The following is a 15,196-nucleotide window of genomic DNA, read 5'->3' as shown; positions in this document are numbered from 1 at the left end:
TAGCTGCATGCCACATCTGGAAAGGTGTATATACATTTTTATTTCTCATTCAAGAACCTCAGAATGTTCTAAATGTTCTGGAATTCCAAGCTGCAGGACTTCACGTTTTCCTAAAATAATGGATGATGCAGTTCGATCTTTATATATGTAGAATCTTAAAAAATTTTCTAAGTGAACTCTAGGGAAAAAAATAAACAGTCTAATCATTAAAGGATGCCTGTGGAGAATCGATGCTCTGGGGACTGGCGACCTCTTCAGAATGTGTCCTGCCTCAATGTCAAGAGGAGAAATATACACTGGTCCTCCTGCAAAGAGTAAGCAGCTGGCAGATGGATGGAAGAGGTGTTTTATATATATATATTATGTGTTTATGTGCGTATCAGTAATTGTTAAAGCTGAGTAAAAACTGATGGCAGGGTTAAAAATAGTTGAAATATGAGCAATTTCCCCCCCCTCCTCTTTATTTTCTGTCTCGGACTTTGCCGCCCCCTGCTGGTCAAAAATCAAGACGCAATTTAAGATCAAGCTGGAGTCATAAAGCCTTTTATAAACAAGCATGCTGGAGACTGAAGTGAGTTTATTCATTTATTTTTAAATGATTATATTTTAGACTGCCCTCACCCTCTAAGAATATTAATATAAAGTATTTAGGTCAAGAATTAAGAAAGTGACCGTTCTCAATAATAAAGGACTAAAAGAGGAAATGAAACAACGACGTATCAAATTAACCAATTGTCAGTATATTAGTGCTTGATAACATGAACTAAAAGGTTATTATGCTATTTATAAGAAAGATCAGCAGATCTGGGTTTTTTTTCTCATATTCACAAAATGCATCAAAGCTTGAACATGTTTTGGTCTACAAGTGCACTAATTGTCAACATATTCTTTAAGGCATATTACTGGGAACCAGATGAAAGTCATGAACACATGACTGAAAATTAAATTTAAATAATGTATGCTTGTTTACATTTAAGTCTAGACTTAAAACTCTTATTTTTCATAAAGATTACAGCCAGCATCTTCGATCACATGACCTTCTTCTGTAGTCACGCTGCCATAGGCTAAGGCTGCTGGACGACACTAAACACTTTTCCTCACATTTTTCTCCGACTACTCTCCAATTTTCCAATATTTACTGTTATTTCAGCTTTTAACTTTCTGTTCTCTCTTTGTTTTTTCTCTTCATAGACACAACATCTGGTCAGACTTTCTGCTATTACCGTCCTGGAGGCGGGACATCAGCTGAGTCAGTGTTGTTAATAACTTTGGTCTTTTCCTATAAATATTACTCTTGTACACTTTATAAATAAGCTGAATTAAATCCTGTTATTTACTCTTCTTTTGGATTCATAACTACAACTGCTGTCAGTGAACCAGCTGCACAGGGATTTTTCTTTCTTGCCATGGTCTTTAAAGTAAAAAGTCTGAATATGTTAAAATTCAGAAATTAAAAGAAAACTAGAAATCTATATTAACCAGGAAAAGCCTGATTGTTGTATCTCTTGTTTGGATGTAAAGTATGGACTAAAAGTGACATTTAAAACTTTTTGCACTATTTGACTACCTTTTGAATCTCATTAAGCACTTTGGTATTTAGATTATACACTTCTTTGTACAGAGGATTCAGAAACACAACAGCCACATTTAGTTCACATTGTCTTGTGAACTCCTGAGTAATAAGATTTTTAGAATAATAATAAAAAAAAATCTTCATTGGTATTGTGCAATAATCGAATCTTGTGAAACTGAATTGAAAATCCTGAACTATCTAACCACTTAAATTAATACAGAAATGGAAAAATAATATGATAGATAGATAGATAGATAGATAGATAGATAGATAGATAGATAGATAGATAGATAGATAGATAGATAGATAGATAGATAGATAGATAGATAGATAGATAGATAGATAGATAGATAGATAGATAGATAGATAGATAGATAGATAGATAGATAGATAGATGTGATTCTGATTCTAACTTTCATAAAAATATGATTTCAATAGCGTGGAGTTAGTTAGGGATATTGACTAATTAAATATTGTTTTCTAAGTTTAATCTCAAATAAAAATAAAATAGACTGTTTTCTCTTCGTTCCCATGTCATTATATTCTATGTGACCGCGTGCTATGTTATATTTTGCGGCGAGCTCTTTGATGTTGAGCACGTGAACAGACGGAGGCCCTCGAGGCCCACTCATTCGTCCTGCACACGTTCAGCAGATTAGGACTAATTAGCTGCTAGCATACTTCATAAAAATGACCTTTCGCTGCAGGCCGGGGTCGTTATTGTGACATTTCTTTTAGGCTGTCTGTCCACATCATGGCGTTTTCCCTGGTGAGTCAAAAAAAAAAAAAAACTGAAGCGGCTTAAAACGAAGGCTACGTTGGAGTTAATAAATTTTAACTTTTGTGCGCCTTGTCAACCTGTGGCGGTTCTTCTAATAGACCTAAGCACGACTTCTGAGTAGAAACTTAGTTTCTTCGAATTGAAACATAAATATAGCATTTTGTGCAGGTTCGGGGCTAATTTCCCCCATGTTTATCTTTCTTTTTGCTGCTTCTTCACACAGAGAAACGATTCCCGCAGGCCTGAGAGCCCGGACATCGACTCCCCAGCTCTGTCCACCTGCAGCAACGCAGACATCTTCCGCAGGATGAACACCATGCTGGGCAACGCTCTGGACTTCACCGGTGTGTGCACCACACCCAACAGCACCAAGCACAAACCAGACCTGCTCTGTGGTAAAGACACGCTTCACTCAAAAAGTGTTTTTGTTTGTCTTTTTAAATGCACCGTGTTTGTGCAAGAACAACCCGGAAATGAAGCCTTGCACGCGAGTTCGAAATGGCAATCGACTAGAGCTTGGAGTTCACCGGTTTTCTGTTGACAAGACTTTTATTGGTGATTAGCAAACAAAACGATTCTCCCCTGGAGTCCAAACTGAAACCCTCCTCCTCCATTTTGCTTTATAAATGACAAATTGGGATACCACGAATTTTTTTAAAAAATGTTTTAGGTCTTAATATCAAATAATGCATTTGTCAAAGAAAAATGTGCAATGTTTAAATGGCATTTTAAAAATTTTGCACTTTAGTTGTATTACGTTCCAGCGCATGCAACTTAATATTAACAATGATGGTTGCAATGCCGGACTTCTGCAACTAACTTGAAGTTAAGCAAGCTGCTGTAAATACAGGAGGTCAAGCAAAAGCTAATTGCTTGTAAGTTTATTTATGTTGAATAAACCTGTAGATTTTTGTGGTTTCACATCGTAAAAAAATCTACTAGAAGAAGTCTAAAAGTCTCTTAACTCAACCATAATATCAATATTTTGTTACATTAAAAGCCCAATCTGTCATTTGTGCCATTCTGTTGCATAACTCGGTCACTAGAAAAACAGTGTAGCTTTTGTACAATTTTTAAAATGTGACTTGTCTGAAAGCTCTCAAATATAAAATTCTACTTTATTTCACAGTGGGTTCATTACAGTGGGTTCATTTCATCCACTGATTAAACCTGGTCAGCCTGATATGGAGGCAAAATAAAATGTATATCAGTTTGCCATAAAACTGAGTTTTACACATAACATTTTAAAGCGTAAGACTGAAATAATGCAACCAAACAAAATGCATGAATTTTAGAAACCAACAGATTTAGGAGACCTGGTTCTATTGATCTTTTTTTTTTTTTTTTTTTTGTAGAGTTAAAGAAGAAACTATGAAACTTGGTGTAAATTGCTAAATTAAATTAAACTGTTGGGTTCAGTGAGTGCCCATGGAGTTTCACTTGGACATTTAAGCATAGAAACTTGTTCACCTCATCATTCAGTTGCCAAGAGCTGATTCATGCTGAATCACTGATCTGCAGCAATGCAGCAGTCTTGGCCCTGGGAGTTATATTTTAGCCAAGCAATAAGCTCACTGTAGCATCCATCTTAAATGAAGTTGCTTATTTTGCATCTGCACTCGGTGCATTGTTACTCCCTTTTTTTTTTTTATGATGGTCAAAAGTTGCAACTTCCAATGTTTTAAAAAAAAAAGTAAATTTGATCCTGGTACAAAACGGAGAGCTAAACTCCTGCCTTTGGATCGGTGCCTCGGAGAGCTCGGCGTTGCTGAATCAGGGGGAGTTAGCGGGTAGCTGGAAGCGTTCCAGGAGAGAGCAGGGGAGGGGTGGGAGTTCGCAGCGCATGTCTGCACAGACCTCATCTGATCAGTCAGCTGCTTCTGATGCAACAAGCCTTTTGCAAATTTGCTTCTGTTTATTTTGGGTTTTTTAAATGGAAAATTCACAAAATACAGATTGTTTCTAATAAAATCCCTCTGCATCCCAGAATGCGAGGTACTTTTGAGCTAAAAGTTTGCTGAGTCATTCCCTTCCTTCCTCCCTCCCTCCCTCTCTTCTGCCTCTCAGGAAATCAGACTAGACCAAGTAAGCAGCACCAGAAACGGTGGCAGCTGTCGCCCTCCTCACTCTGAAGCGGGGGGCGGAAAGGGTGGGGGAGGACTTCATCTACAAACCGATAGCTTCGACTGGAATTTTGTCATTACACGGTTAAAGCAGGGGTGGCGGAGGAGGGCGAAGCTGATGTCATTAGAAGGGGTGTGCGAGTGCATCAGCAGCCATGTCACATGCTGCTAGGTGGGTCAGTGATGCGGACAGAGATGCATGGCAGTCGCACCAGGCACAGAGGCAGCAGGTTAGCTCCGCCGTCAGCCAGGGTAGGGGGAGACGTGACAACGATGATGATGAGGGAAGTTTTATTGCTTTCTCACTTTCTCTCCACAGGGAAAAAAGACGGACCTCGCTCTGTCCTCTCTTCTGCTGTTTTATTTTATTTTTATTTTTTTGCTAATGCTTCTCTCTCCGTCTGTTTCTTCTCTCGTTTTGCTAACCGGCTCTGTAGAATCGGAGCTGGCTGCTGTGGGCGGCAGGAGGATGCTTTTCCCCAACTGCGGCAGCATACCCAACTCCCAGGACATCCCTTTACCCCGGGGCCCGTCGGATGTCACGGACCTGGGCCTCGGGCTCCAGTCGCTGCGTCTGGCTGGCTGGGACAGACCCTGGAGCAGCCAGGAGGCTGACTCGCATTCTCCCTCTTCCCAGGTTCAGAGCAGCTCTTCCTCCAGTAAGTGGCAAAACAGAGTGTATCCAAGATTCACAGCCAGTGTCCAGAGTTGATTCTCCATCCCTCTTGTTTTCATTTTTTCAACATTCAGGTTGTTTTCTGTACATTTAATACTTGTGATAGTTCTGTGTGTGGGAGCAAGCTGTGGCATTGCTAAGGATGATGTGGCAGTTTTGCTTTGCTGCGTCTGTAGCAAAGCAAAACAGGCTACAAAAACACGCTTTCATTTTGATAACCTCAGTAATGTTGCTACAGTCGGCTATTAAATGTTGGCCAAGTTTAGTATGTAGTTTTTGGCTTTGATTAGAAGAAGCTGTACCTGTACCTGAAGGATGCTGATTATTCATGATTTGTCGTGACACCAATTTATTTATTTTTTACCCCTCTATAGCCTTATTGACCATGCCTGATCAAACCCACTTGACCTGGTTTATAGGTGCCTAATCTGGGCCTGCAGCAATGATTGAAACTCACAAAGTCACTTACACCAAACCTTGTTACAGGAAGGAGGTCAAGCCAACTGGTTTGGAAGAAGTGACTGAACCAGCCTGCTGCTGGGAGGAAAAAAGTTTTTCATGTTTTGATTCTGGGTTTCTGATCTCAAAAAGATTTGGAGAGGGTTCATGCTTTCTTGAGTAGCACTCAGAAATATGGCTTAAAAATAAACTTTAATTTTGTTAAAATTTCTTCTTGTACCAAATTTGATTTCCTTCACTTTTTTTCCTTAAACTACAAATTAAAAAAAAAGACTTTTATTCCAATAATTCCTACTGTGAGTTGACTTGAATTCAAAGTTGAAATAAATAGGAACTTTAAAACACACTTGTCAAACAAGATGGTAGTTCTTGAGTTCTAAAAGTGTTTTTTTTTGTTTTTTGTTTTTTTGGCCCTATAACAGGATTTGGTTGATTGTTAAAAATCAACTTGCCACCCAGCTGTAGGTAGAAGCCAGAGTTCTTATCTGATACTTTGTTTCCTCTGTTTCACTGCAGGCTTTCTGTTCCAGATAAACATTGAACTGTGAATTCAGCACAACTGCCTTTCTTTTCTTTAATCAGTTGCAAAATGCAGGGAAGAAAGATGCATCTTTTAGAAACTTTATGCATCCGGCTTGCTGACGAATCGAAACGGTTCTGTAGAGTCAGCACGCTCGTCCCGTTTTCTTCAGCTTGTGCTGCTTTAACACCCCGAATGTCTCGTCTACCAGTGCTGGGCATGCTGAGCCACCCTTTCAGTAGCATCCTGGGGAAGCCTCCGGGCTATCTGCCCCATGAGTCCATGAACGTGACCGCTGACTTCCTGGAGAAGTTCCCCGGAATGGCGCGGATGGCGAACCGGCTGGACTCCAGCTCCTTCCTGGACTCCCGCTCCAGCAGCCCTGAAGACTCTGAGACCAGTGGATTCAGCTCTGGATCAGATCACCTCTGCGACATGCTGGTGAGGCACATCATTTCTTGTTACTCAACCACTTTAAATGGCTTCATTTTCCACCCTAGAATCCAGCTGGGTTTTCCCGATATGCATATTCATGAAGGATTTGGCTTAAAAATAACACTAGCTGACGCTGACAAGCAGATTTCAGAGTTTTGCTGGCAAATCGTCCCTTCAGTTGCTTCATATTGTATCATATTTTAAAAGAACACGTCCTCCAGCTTAGACCTAATTTTATCTAAGTTTTTGCGTCAGAGTACATTAGTATTTTCTTCCATTTTGTGCTCAGCAAAGCTGTTGTCCTTCCTCATTGAAGAGCAGAGCTTTGACTTCAGTCTTTGACATATTGGCAGAATAATTGCAGACAAAGCACAGGAAGAATTGCTCTGATTGCACACAGGGGACCTCTTCATCAGACCTTCTTTAAAAACACTGGGCAGCAATTTGACTTTTGCAGAGTAATCAAAGTCTACAAATGATTTTTTTTTTCTCAAAATTACCACATCTATTGGTTTAAGGAACTTTTATTTACCCGAGCGATTTACTTGTTAGACTCTAGAGATTTTTTTGTTGCAATACTTCACCTCACAGCTTCCAGGCTTAAACTGTCAAAGCCTGAGTATATTTTTTGTTCTTGTGTTGGTAAAAGGATAAAAGTTGTAATGTCATTAAGTGCATAATTTAAAAAAAATTCTTCAGATGTTCCCAAAAACTCTAAATTCAGGCTTTTATAGATTAAGATTATTATTAAGATTATAGATTAATCAAAGAGCCTGATTATTTTTGTCTTTTGTTTCAGGCTTTAATCAGGGTGACTGCAGATCCTTAAAACGTCTTTAATTTCATGCACACGCATGCAAAATTAAGGCCTTGAAATGTCTTGAATTCAATTTAAAAATGTGAGGGCCTTAAATACACAAATCACAGATCTTAAAAGTCGTCATGGCATGAGTATTTAACTTTTTATGTAGCTTTTTTTAATTTTTTTCTTGTGGGACTTTTCAGTCCCACAAAAATGTTTCATTGTGTTCTGTGACTAGCTGCTAATATACCCTTGCTAACTATTTGGCTACCTTTGTGTCTTGGATAAGTTCAAATGCACCTCCAGTTGGTCGGATGAAGTTCGTTTTTGCCACTAGTTCATTTTTGTGAGCCAGCCTGTATAGTTTTTCAGTATTAAATGGAAAGAAAAAGGTCTTGGTGTTAAATTTGACTTGTTTGTTGTTGTACAAGTGAGGGGTGGCACAATTTAACTCTCTCGACTTAAAATGGACATCTGCATTTTTTTTTTCACAGCATGGTTCTGTTTAACCAGAGCCTTCCAGATGTTGTCATAATAAAAATAATCTAGACTGATATTCTACTAGAAATAATCCAGCCACGTCTTCCTCTGCAGTCTAATTTGCGGATCTCCCCTCCGCTGCCTTACGTGACGTCCAACATGCAGAAGGACCTGCTGCGGCTGGGCTCGCGCCTGGACCCTCAGGACACGAGCTCCCCTCTGACTCCGCCGCCCAGTGCCAGCCCCGCCTCCTCCACCATCTCCCGCCGCTGGCGCACTGGCTCCCCGTGGCCCGGCTCAGACATGCTCGACCAATCGGACGACACGTTCAGCATCGAGAGGGAAGCCCGTCTGCACAGGCAGGCTGCAGGTACGCTGCTCGTTTGTCTCAAAGCTCTGTTAAAGATCGAATGAGACCATGTTTAACTTTTCTTTTTTTTTTTTTTTTTGCATCCATTAGCTGTGAATGAGGCCACATTCACTTGGAGCGGTCAGCTGCCTCCCAGAAACAACAAGGATCCTATTTACTCCTGCAAGGTCTTTCTTGGTGGCGTGCCCTGGGACATCACTGAAGGTTCGTCTCAACATTAACTAGTAACATTTTGCATTTGCAAAATGGAAAATGTCTGTTCTACTCCTTCAGTGGGATAGAAGAACTCTGAGGAAATATTTCTGTCAGCTCGACAGAAATATAGTTGTAATAAAATATGAATGTATTTGTTAGAAATTCAACCACTTAAAATTTTCTTCATACACAGTTTGATATTGAGTTTAAACCTGAAGTACATAAATATTTCATGGGTGCTTGGAGTCCTTGAAAAATGCTTAAATGTTTTCAAGGTTTGGAAAGTGCTTGATTTCTTTAGGTCCTTGAAAGTGATTTACACTGCACAGTTTTGTAATGAGGTGCAGTTTAATGTTTGAAAGCATTATTTACAGTTGCAGTCGGATATTTTTGCACACCTACAAAACAAACGTGTTCTCAGCAAGCTTTTTTGTTTTTCTGGCATTTTAGGAAATGAAAGTAATTTTGATGTTTCCAACTGATGTAAAACAAGATAAATTTGGTGCAAGTTCAGATGGTTGGGTAAAAAAAAAGTCTTGAGTAAAACAAGATTTTTTTACTTAAATGCCTAAATTCAACTGTGAATTTAAGCATTTAGTTTGAGCAGGAAGATCATTTAGTAAGGAGTATTTAACTCAGTCAATAGTGCAACTAAAATAGAAGTTATATTTTAAAACAATGTTATTGAAATTGGTTAAATTGGTGTTTTGTTCTCAGACCAGTCAGACATTACCATGTCCCTGCAGTAATGGCAATAGAAAACATTTAATGGTAAAATGCATTTTTATTTCCAAAGTGAGAAAACTTTGAAAACTTGCCTTGAAGTTGATGCTTGAAAAGTGCTTGTATTTTACTGTGGGGAAAAGTGTTAAAACATGGCTGATATTAAAACATGGCTGCTCTATTGCTGCTTTTGTCCAGCTGGCCTGATCAACACCTTCAGTGGGTACGGCCCTCTGACTGTGGAGTGGCCAGGTAAGGATGGAAAGCATCCCCGCTGCCCTCCTAAAGGTAATGTGGCTAAAGGTAACCGCAAGCTGGTAGGCTAATTTCCATTTTCCCTCCTGGTTTTAGGGTGGACACGTGTGGTGAGCACACTGCATGCTGGGTACTTATCCTTTTTATGGGCACTCCTAGATGGTGATGGCATAGAGATGGGCCAAATGTTGGGAGCTAATTGGTTTCTAAAAGAGTACAGTCTATCAAAATGGAAAAGCAGATGCATTTTAGCTGCTATAGTGGTCAATAATTTCAACTGTCTGCCTTTGTTTAACTTTGCACACGTTATAATTTTATTTTCTGTTACCTTTTCTTTCTGGGTTTCAAGATTGCTGTGATGCATAGGTTTAAAAAAAATATAAAAATTTAGAGAATATCAACTAAATACGACATGACTTATAACTCATAGCTGTAGTCATAATAATATGACTATTATATATCTCGTATTTCAAATATATTCTTGCACAACTTCTTGTAACTTAAATTTTCTTAGTGACCCTAATATTCCAATATAGGAAATTCTTTTCAGGGGTTTTTTTTCCATCTGAATTTTTAGACAAATTGGAGATTTGCATGAACTCCAGATTTTAGACATGCTTCAGTGTTTAAATAAAATATGCTAAATCATGTTCATGTATTTTTGCTCTGAAATTGATAGGAATCAAAGCAAAGAACATGTTTTTGATTTAATAAAAGAATGTTCAGAAATGTAGCTTCAAGTCGGAGCTTCAGAACAAAACTACTACTGTCCAAACATGCAGTGTCACTTTAAACTGAGCAAGTTGTGAAGTTTTGTAAAATGGGGAAAGTAGTCTTGTGGTTGAATTTTACCAAAGAAGATGCTAACAAGTGTTGGCCATTATTTTTATTTTTTATTCTTAATGTCTTCAGGCTACGTTTACCTGGTGTTTGAAAACGAGAAGTCAGTGAGGGCGCTGCTCCAGGCGTGCTCCCAGGATCCCTTTCACCCAGAGGACTGTCGGGAGTATTACTTCAAGATGTCCAGCCGCAGAATGCGATGCAAAGACGTGAGTAGGAGCTGGCGTTATTGCAAAGCTGTACTGTGACGGGTTTACGTCTTACAAACTTGTAGAATCTGCTCTAGCATCAAACATTTGCTTTGTAATGTTCTGATTTCACGTCACTGTGTAGTGAAACCGTAAACAGCCGGCATTAACAATTAACAAACTGGCATCACATCTTTGTGCCACTTCAAACTGCATTCATTTTTAGCTTTTCAAACAAGGCCATGTGGATTTTTTTTTTTCATATTCTTTCCTTGCTCTGATGGGAATCTGTAACTTTTATCAAAACCGTTCATTGCCTTTCTTTGGCTCGAAGCTGTTTGTTTTTTAAAGTACTCAAGTGATTCAGTTGGTTTCCTGAACCAACTGTAAAGATGTGAATTGTGTTGGGGTTTCAGAATGATGAGAAATCAGGAAAATGTGGATTTATTGCAACAGTAACATCAACATTATCATGCTCCCTAAACTTCCAACGCTTTGTAAAATTCAAATGTTGGGTGTAAGAATCTATTGCTGTATCCTGGTGTGAACGCTTGATGAGTGTCCAAAAAATAGAACTATTACAAAATACACAATTTACAATAGCTAAATAAAAATAGAGGCTTATTTAAAGTCGGCTATGCTTGGCATGCGCAGCTGAATTGTGAAAGGTATCAATTTGTCTCCCTGCTCTGTAACAAAAGCTGAGAGTTTCTAATTGTCGTTCTGCAGCAGTTCCCCTCAGGAAGGCTTAGAGGAGTGAATTAGTGTTTACTTCTGAGCACAACTTCAAAATAATCAATGCTGTTTTGAAATGACCCAAAGTCGTATTTAGAAACTGAAATCATTCAGCTTACTTGTAAGGTGAGAACAGCAGATTCTACTTTTCAATGGGATTTCAATTGGTCAACGCAAAGATTCCTCAGGAAGTTACAGCACTTGATGCAAGCCTGTACATTACTGATGATTAACTCACATTATCCTCACTCTTGGGGACTTTTTTATAAAGTACTAGCGCTGTTGGCAATTCAACTTTTTTGTTTTTAAAGTTTTTTTCCCCATTTCCAGTGTGCTACTGGAACTAGGACTTTTCATCAATGAAGGAATTGGACTTGAAATAATCTCTTGCTGAAAGGTCACTTATAATTTAGTTTCTTATTTCAAGTATCCCATGATATTTGCTCTAGAAACTAAACCAAAAATTCTTGGTAAGGTTTTGTTTTTGCAGTGAAAACTCTCTGCGAAAACAAAACGACAATTGAAGATTGTTTATCGCAATCTTTAATTGCGATAAACGTCGCAGTTAAAGAATCAATTCTACTGTTAATGATATTGAAGCAACAAAGACGTTGTTTCTGCTAAACTACCTAATTTTTTGGGGGGGATTTTCTACGTTTTCTGAGCTGGGAGTTGTTATCCCAACCTGTCCATTCCTGCTCCAGGTGCAGGTGATCCCCTGGGTGATCTCTGACAGCAACTACGTGCGCTGTCCCGCCCAGCGCCTGGACCCTAGTAAGACAGTGTTTGTCGGCGCTCTGCACGGCATGCTTAACGCCGAGGCGCTGGCCAGCATCATGAACGACCTGTTCGGGGGCGTCATGTATGCCGGCATCGACACGGACAAGCACAAGTATCCCATAGGTAAGCAGTGCCATTGGCAATTCAACTTCCTCTAGAATAGTTGCTCTGAAAGGGTTTCTTGAGGATTCATGTCCAGGATTCATGTGTGCAGGCTCTGGACGTGTCACCTTCAACAACCAGCGCAGCTATCTGAAAGCCGTATGCGCAGCATTTGTGGAGATTAAAACGCCAAAGTTTACAAAAAAGGTAAGATTGTCTGTTTAAAAGAATTAAGAAATTTCTCACTAAAGAATTTTATTATTATTATTTTTTTTTTTTGCAGTTTACTTGTTACAGCTTTAAGTTGTGAATCTTCCTTCAGGTTCAGATCGACCCATACCTAGAAGACTCCATGTGTCAAGTTTGCCTTCGTCAACCTGGGCCTTTCTTCTGCAGAGACCAGGTCAGTGGAAAAATACCCAGCACAACTTTCTTCCTGCCTCTCTCCTAACAGGGGTTTGAAGAACATGTCAAACTCGAGGCCTGTGGGCAAAACCCACTAAATGGATAAGCAGTTTTGCCCTTAACTATTTATATAAATCAAATCAAAACCATATTAATGTGAAAAAATTATCAACATTGACCTTGAGAAGTTCTTGTTTTAACAGCTTAATACCACAACCGACCCTTTAAACCACCGATATTAAACTCCTTTTCATTTTGAGCCACATCAATATGAATATCTTCAAAGGGATGGTTCAAGAGTTTCTAACGTTTTAGTAATCCAAGCCTTTGTGGGGGGTGGAGAAGATGTTTTGGTCCAACAAATTTTTTATTGCTTACTGGCTTTTGTTCCAGTAAAACCACTGAAAGATGATTGATCAGATGTTCTGACATAAAAAGATCTTGCTGACTTTATAAAGTGACTCCGGTTACAGACCTGTTCTCATTATGCCTGTGATGTTAATCATAATGAGCCAATTATTGATATGATCAACTAATTTGGTATGCAGACTCAAAAACAAAACAATTTTCTGAAAGCATGTTCCCAAATGCAAACTGCAAGTATTGTTTTGTCTCAATTGTTGCTCTAAGATGACGTGAAAATGTTCTGCACAAAACTAAAGAGGCCGTTTTAACTTTGCCTCGTTCAAATTATTTAAAATAACTCATTAAGCGCCTTTTGCTATCCAATTATTCAGTTAATCAAAAACTAATCCGATTAATCCTACAAGCAGTAAGGCCTGAGCTTTTCACATGTTGGAAGTATTTTTTTTTTTTTTTTTTTTTTTTAGCTGCAGATCCATCTCTGCTACAAAACTAAAGGAATGCTGTTATTGCATGTTGGTACATAAAATGTTAAAGTATTAGAAAGATGCAAATAAACAATTCGGATAGTAATTAAAAAAGGCATGAATGGAAAAAACATGCAGAATGTGAAAGCTAATCTCGGATTATTCTGACATTTGATAACTTAAACGATGGTTTCAGCTGCAGTTCTCAGATTTCCTGTTGGCCGTCTCCCCCCCCCCAGGCCTGCTTCAAGTACTACTGCCGCTCCTGCTGGCACTGGCAGCACTCCATGGACATCTTGAGCAACCACCGGCCCCTCATGCGCAACCAGAAGAACCGAGATTCCAGCTAAATCCGGAGTCCCGACACTCTGAGGAAGAGCACCCCTTCGGCGGGGTGAAAGCCGCCCGCCGAGGAGAGCACGTGTGCCGGACGTCCCTCAGTCAGAGGGCACCCAGGCATTCCACCTGGCACTGGGGATATCACTGTAGGAAATGTTCACTTTTGCACTTGCTCCATGTTTGCTGTTCACAGTGGCACTATGCACAGTGACCTTGTTGGGAGTAGACAAGGGGCCCGTCACGCTTTAAAGCATTTTCTCCGACGCGTGGCCACAAATGTTAGTCAGCCTAAGGTTAAGAAGTGGATGAAAATGGCAAATTTTTTTCTTTTTTTCTTTCTTTTTTCTTGTTTTCATGTATTGCATAGTGAAGAGCAATCACGCAAGTCTCATTGCCATTCATTGGCAAATGCCATACAGTGCCTTTAAATTTTTATTTTCCTCCCCTCTTCCCTCCCCTCGGCCCGGTTGGCGTCTGTTTTCCTGTGCAAGCCAGCTGGTGTTTCTTACTTTTTGGGAGTTGAATGTTGGGCTTCATTTAACCAGTCGCATTTCAGACATTTTTACGCAGTTTTTTACTAATTTGTACACAAACGGTTTTAAGTCATGACATGAAAATTTTTGAACATTTCTACCAGGTGGCTGTTTAAGGGAAAACCCTCCCCTTTTATTTTTTTTCCCCCCACATACAGTTTCAAATTTATTTTTTTTTTTTTTATTTGCCCTCCCAAATTTCAGCTGAATGGGCACAAAATGTTGGATGTACTACTTTAACTTGCTTTGTTGATCCAGTTATTAAATGTGAATCAGTACTACTGGATATGTCTCAACTTGTGAGCCATCACTTTTAGAACCCTTGATGGATCCAGTTGAACTGGAGTGAATTTGATTTGTATAAAGTTTTGGTTTTTTTTCTTTTTTCTTTTTGCACTTTTTAATTTCCACGTGTGGAGAGGTGGCAGTGGTTTTTAATCACTTTTGTACATCAGCGGGGGACATGCTTTATGTTCTAACAGCTGCTTGTTTCCTGTTGAATGTAAGAACTTCCACTAAGCTGATAAACTATCTATCCAGAGCTTGAGTAGACCCCCCCTCCCCTGATAAATGACCCCTAGCTTTCTTATTCCATTTTGCCTTCCTGTTCCAGTTGGACAAAAATGCATAAGCCGTGTGCCAAAGACGACGCGTCTTTCCTTTTTCCATTAGGTTTGTCATGCTGAGCTTGTTGTCCTTTAGCCCAGCTGCTTTTTAGAGTTTTGAAAGTCTACCTCATTGTGGTCTGCCAAGTTTGCTGCTACTTAACAGTTGTGGAGTATGTTCAGATTGGGCACAATAAAGGTGTTTAAGCATTGCTGATTTGTCTGGGCTTTTAATATTTGCAACTTTTCTTGCTTTTATAAAATTGTCGGCAATTTTTAAGGCATTTACTGGCTGTAAATGTCTGAAAACTAGAGCAAGATGGTACCTTTACTCTGACTTTGAATAGCTTTACATGAATTCTAAAATGTCATGTTCTGTTTGAGACGGGCACAAATGGAAAATATGACAAAATTGAAAGAATGGGGGAAAATTCCTTTTAAATTTTT

The 15,196-nt window shown here is 39.3% G+C and overlaps 1 protein-coding gene across 6 annotated transcripts; it reads left to right on the top strand.

Annotated features, from left to right (window-relative positions):
* Positions 1 to 2,226: 2,226 nt before the first annotated feature.
* On the top strand, positions 2,227 to 14,961 carry LOC122822875 (cytoplasmic polyadenylation element-binding protein 1-like). 6 transcript variants are annotated; one of them, XM_044101910.1, is made up of 12 exons: positions 2,227 to 2,342; positions 2,578 to 2,749; positions 4,915 to 5,136; positions 6,344 to 6,573; positions 7,964 to 8,219; positions 8,310 to 8,423; positions 9,336 to 9,440; positions 10,305 to 10,441; positions 11,860 to 12,058; positions 12,150 to 12,244; positions 12,360 to 12,440; positions 13,512 to 14,961. In XM_044101910.1, the coding sequence occupies exons 1-12, from the start codon at positions 2,328 to 2,330 to the stop codon at positions 13,620 to 13,622; spliced, it is 1,737 nt and encodes a 578-aa protein (XP_043957845.1). In that variant the 5' UTR covers positions 2,227 to 2,327; the 3' UTR covers positions 13,623 to 14,961. The 6 variants fall into 6 exon arrangements, with proteins under 6 accessions (XP_043957845.1, XP_043957865.1, XP_043957881.1 ...); XM_044101930.1 differs by having other exon boundaries at positions 2,231 to 2,342; positions 2,578 to 2,698; XM_044101946.1 differs by lacking the exons at positions 2,227 to 2,342; positions 2,578 to 2,749 and adding an exon at positions 4,485 to 4,707 and having other exon boundaries at positions 9,336 to 9,425.
* The last annotated feature ends 235 nt before the right edge of the window (positions 14,962 to 15,196 follow it).

Source organism: Gambusia affinis, linkage group LG02, assembly GCF_019740435.1.
Source record: "Gambusia affinis linkage group LG02, SWU_Gaff_1.0, whole genome shotgun sequence".
NCBI lineage: Eukaryota > Metazoa > Chordata > Actinopteri > Cyprinodontiformes > Poeciliidae > Gambusia > Gambusia affinis.
This window is presented reverse-complemented; position numbering and strand designations above follow the sequence as displayed.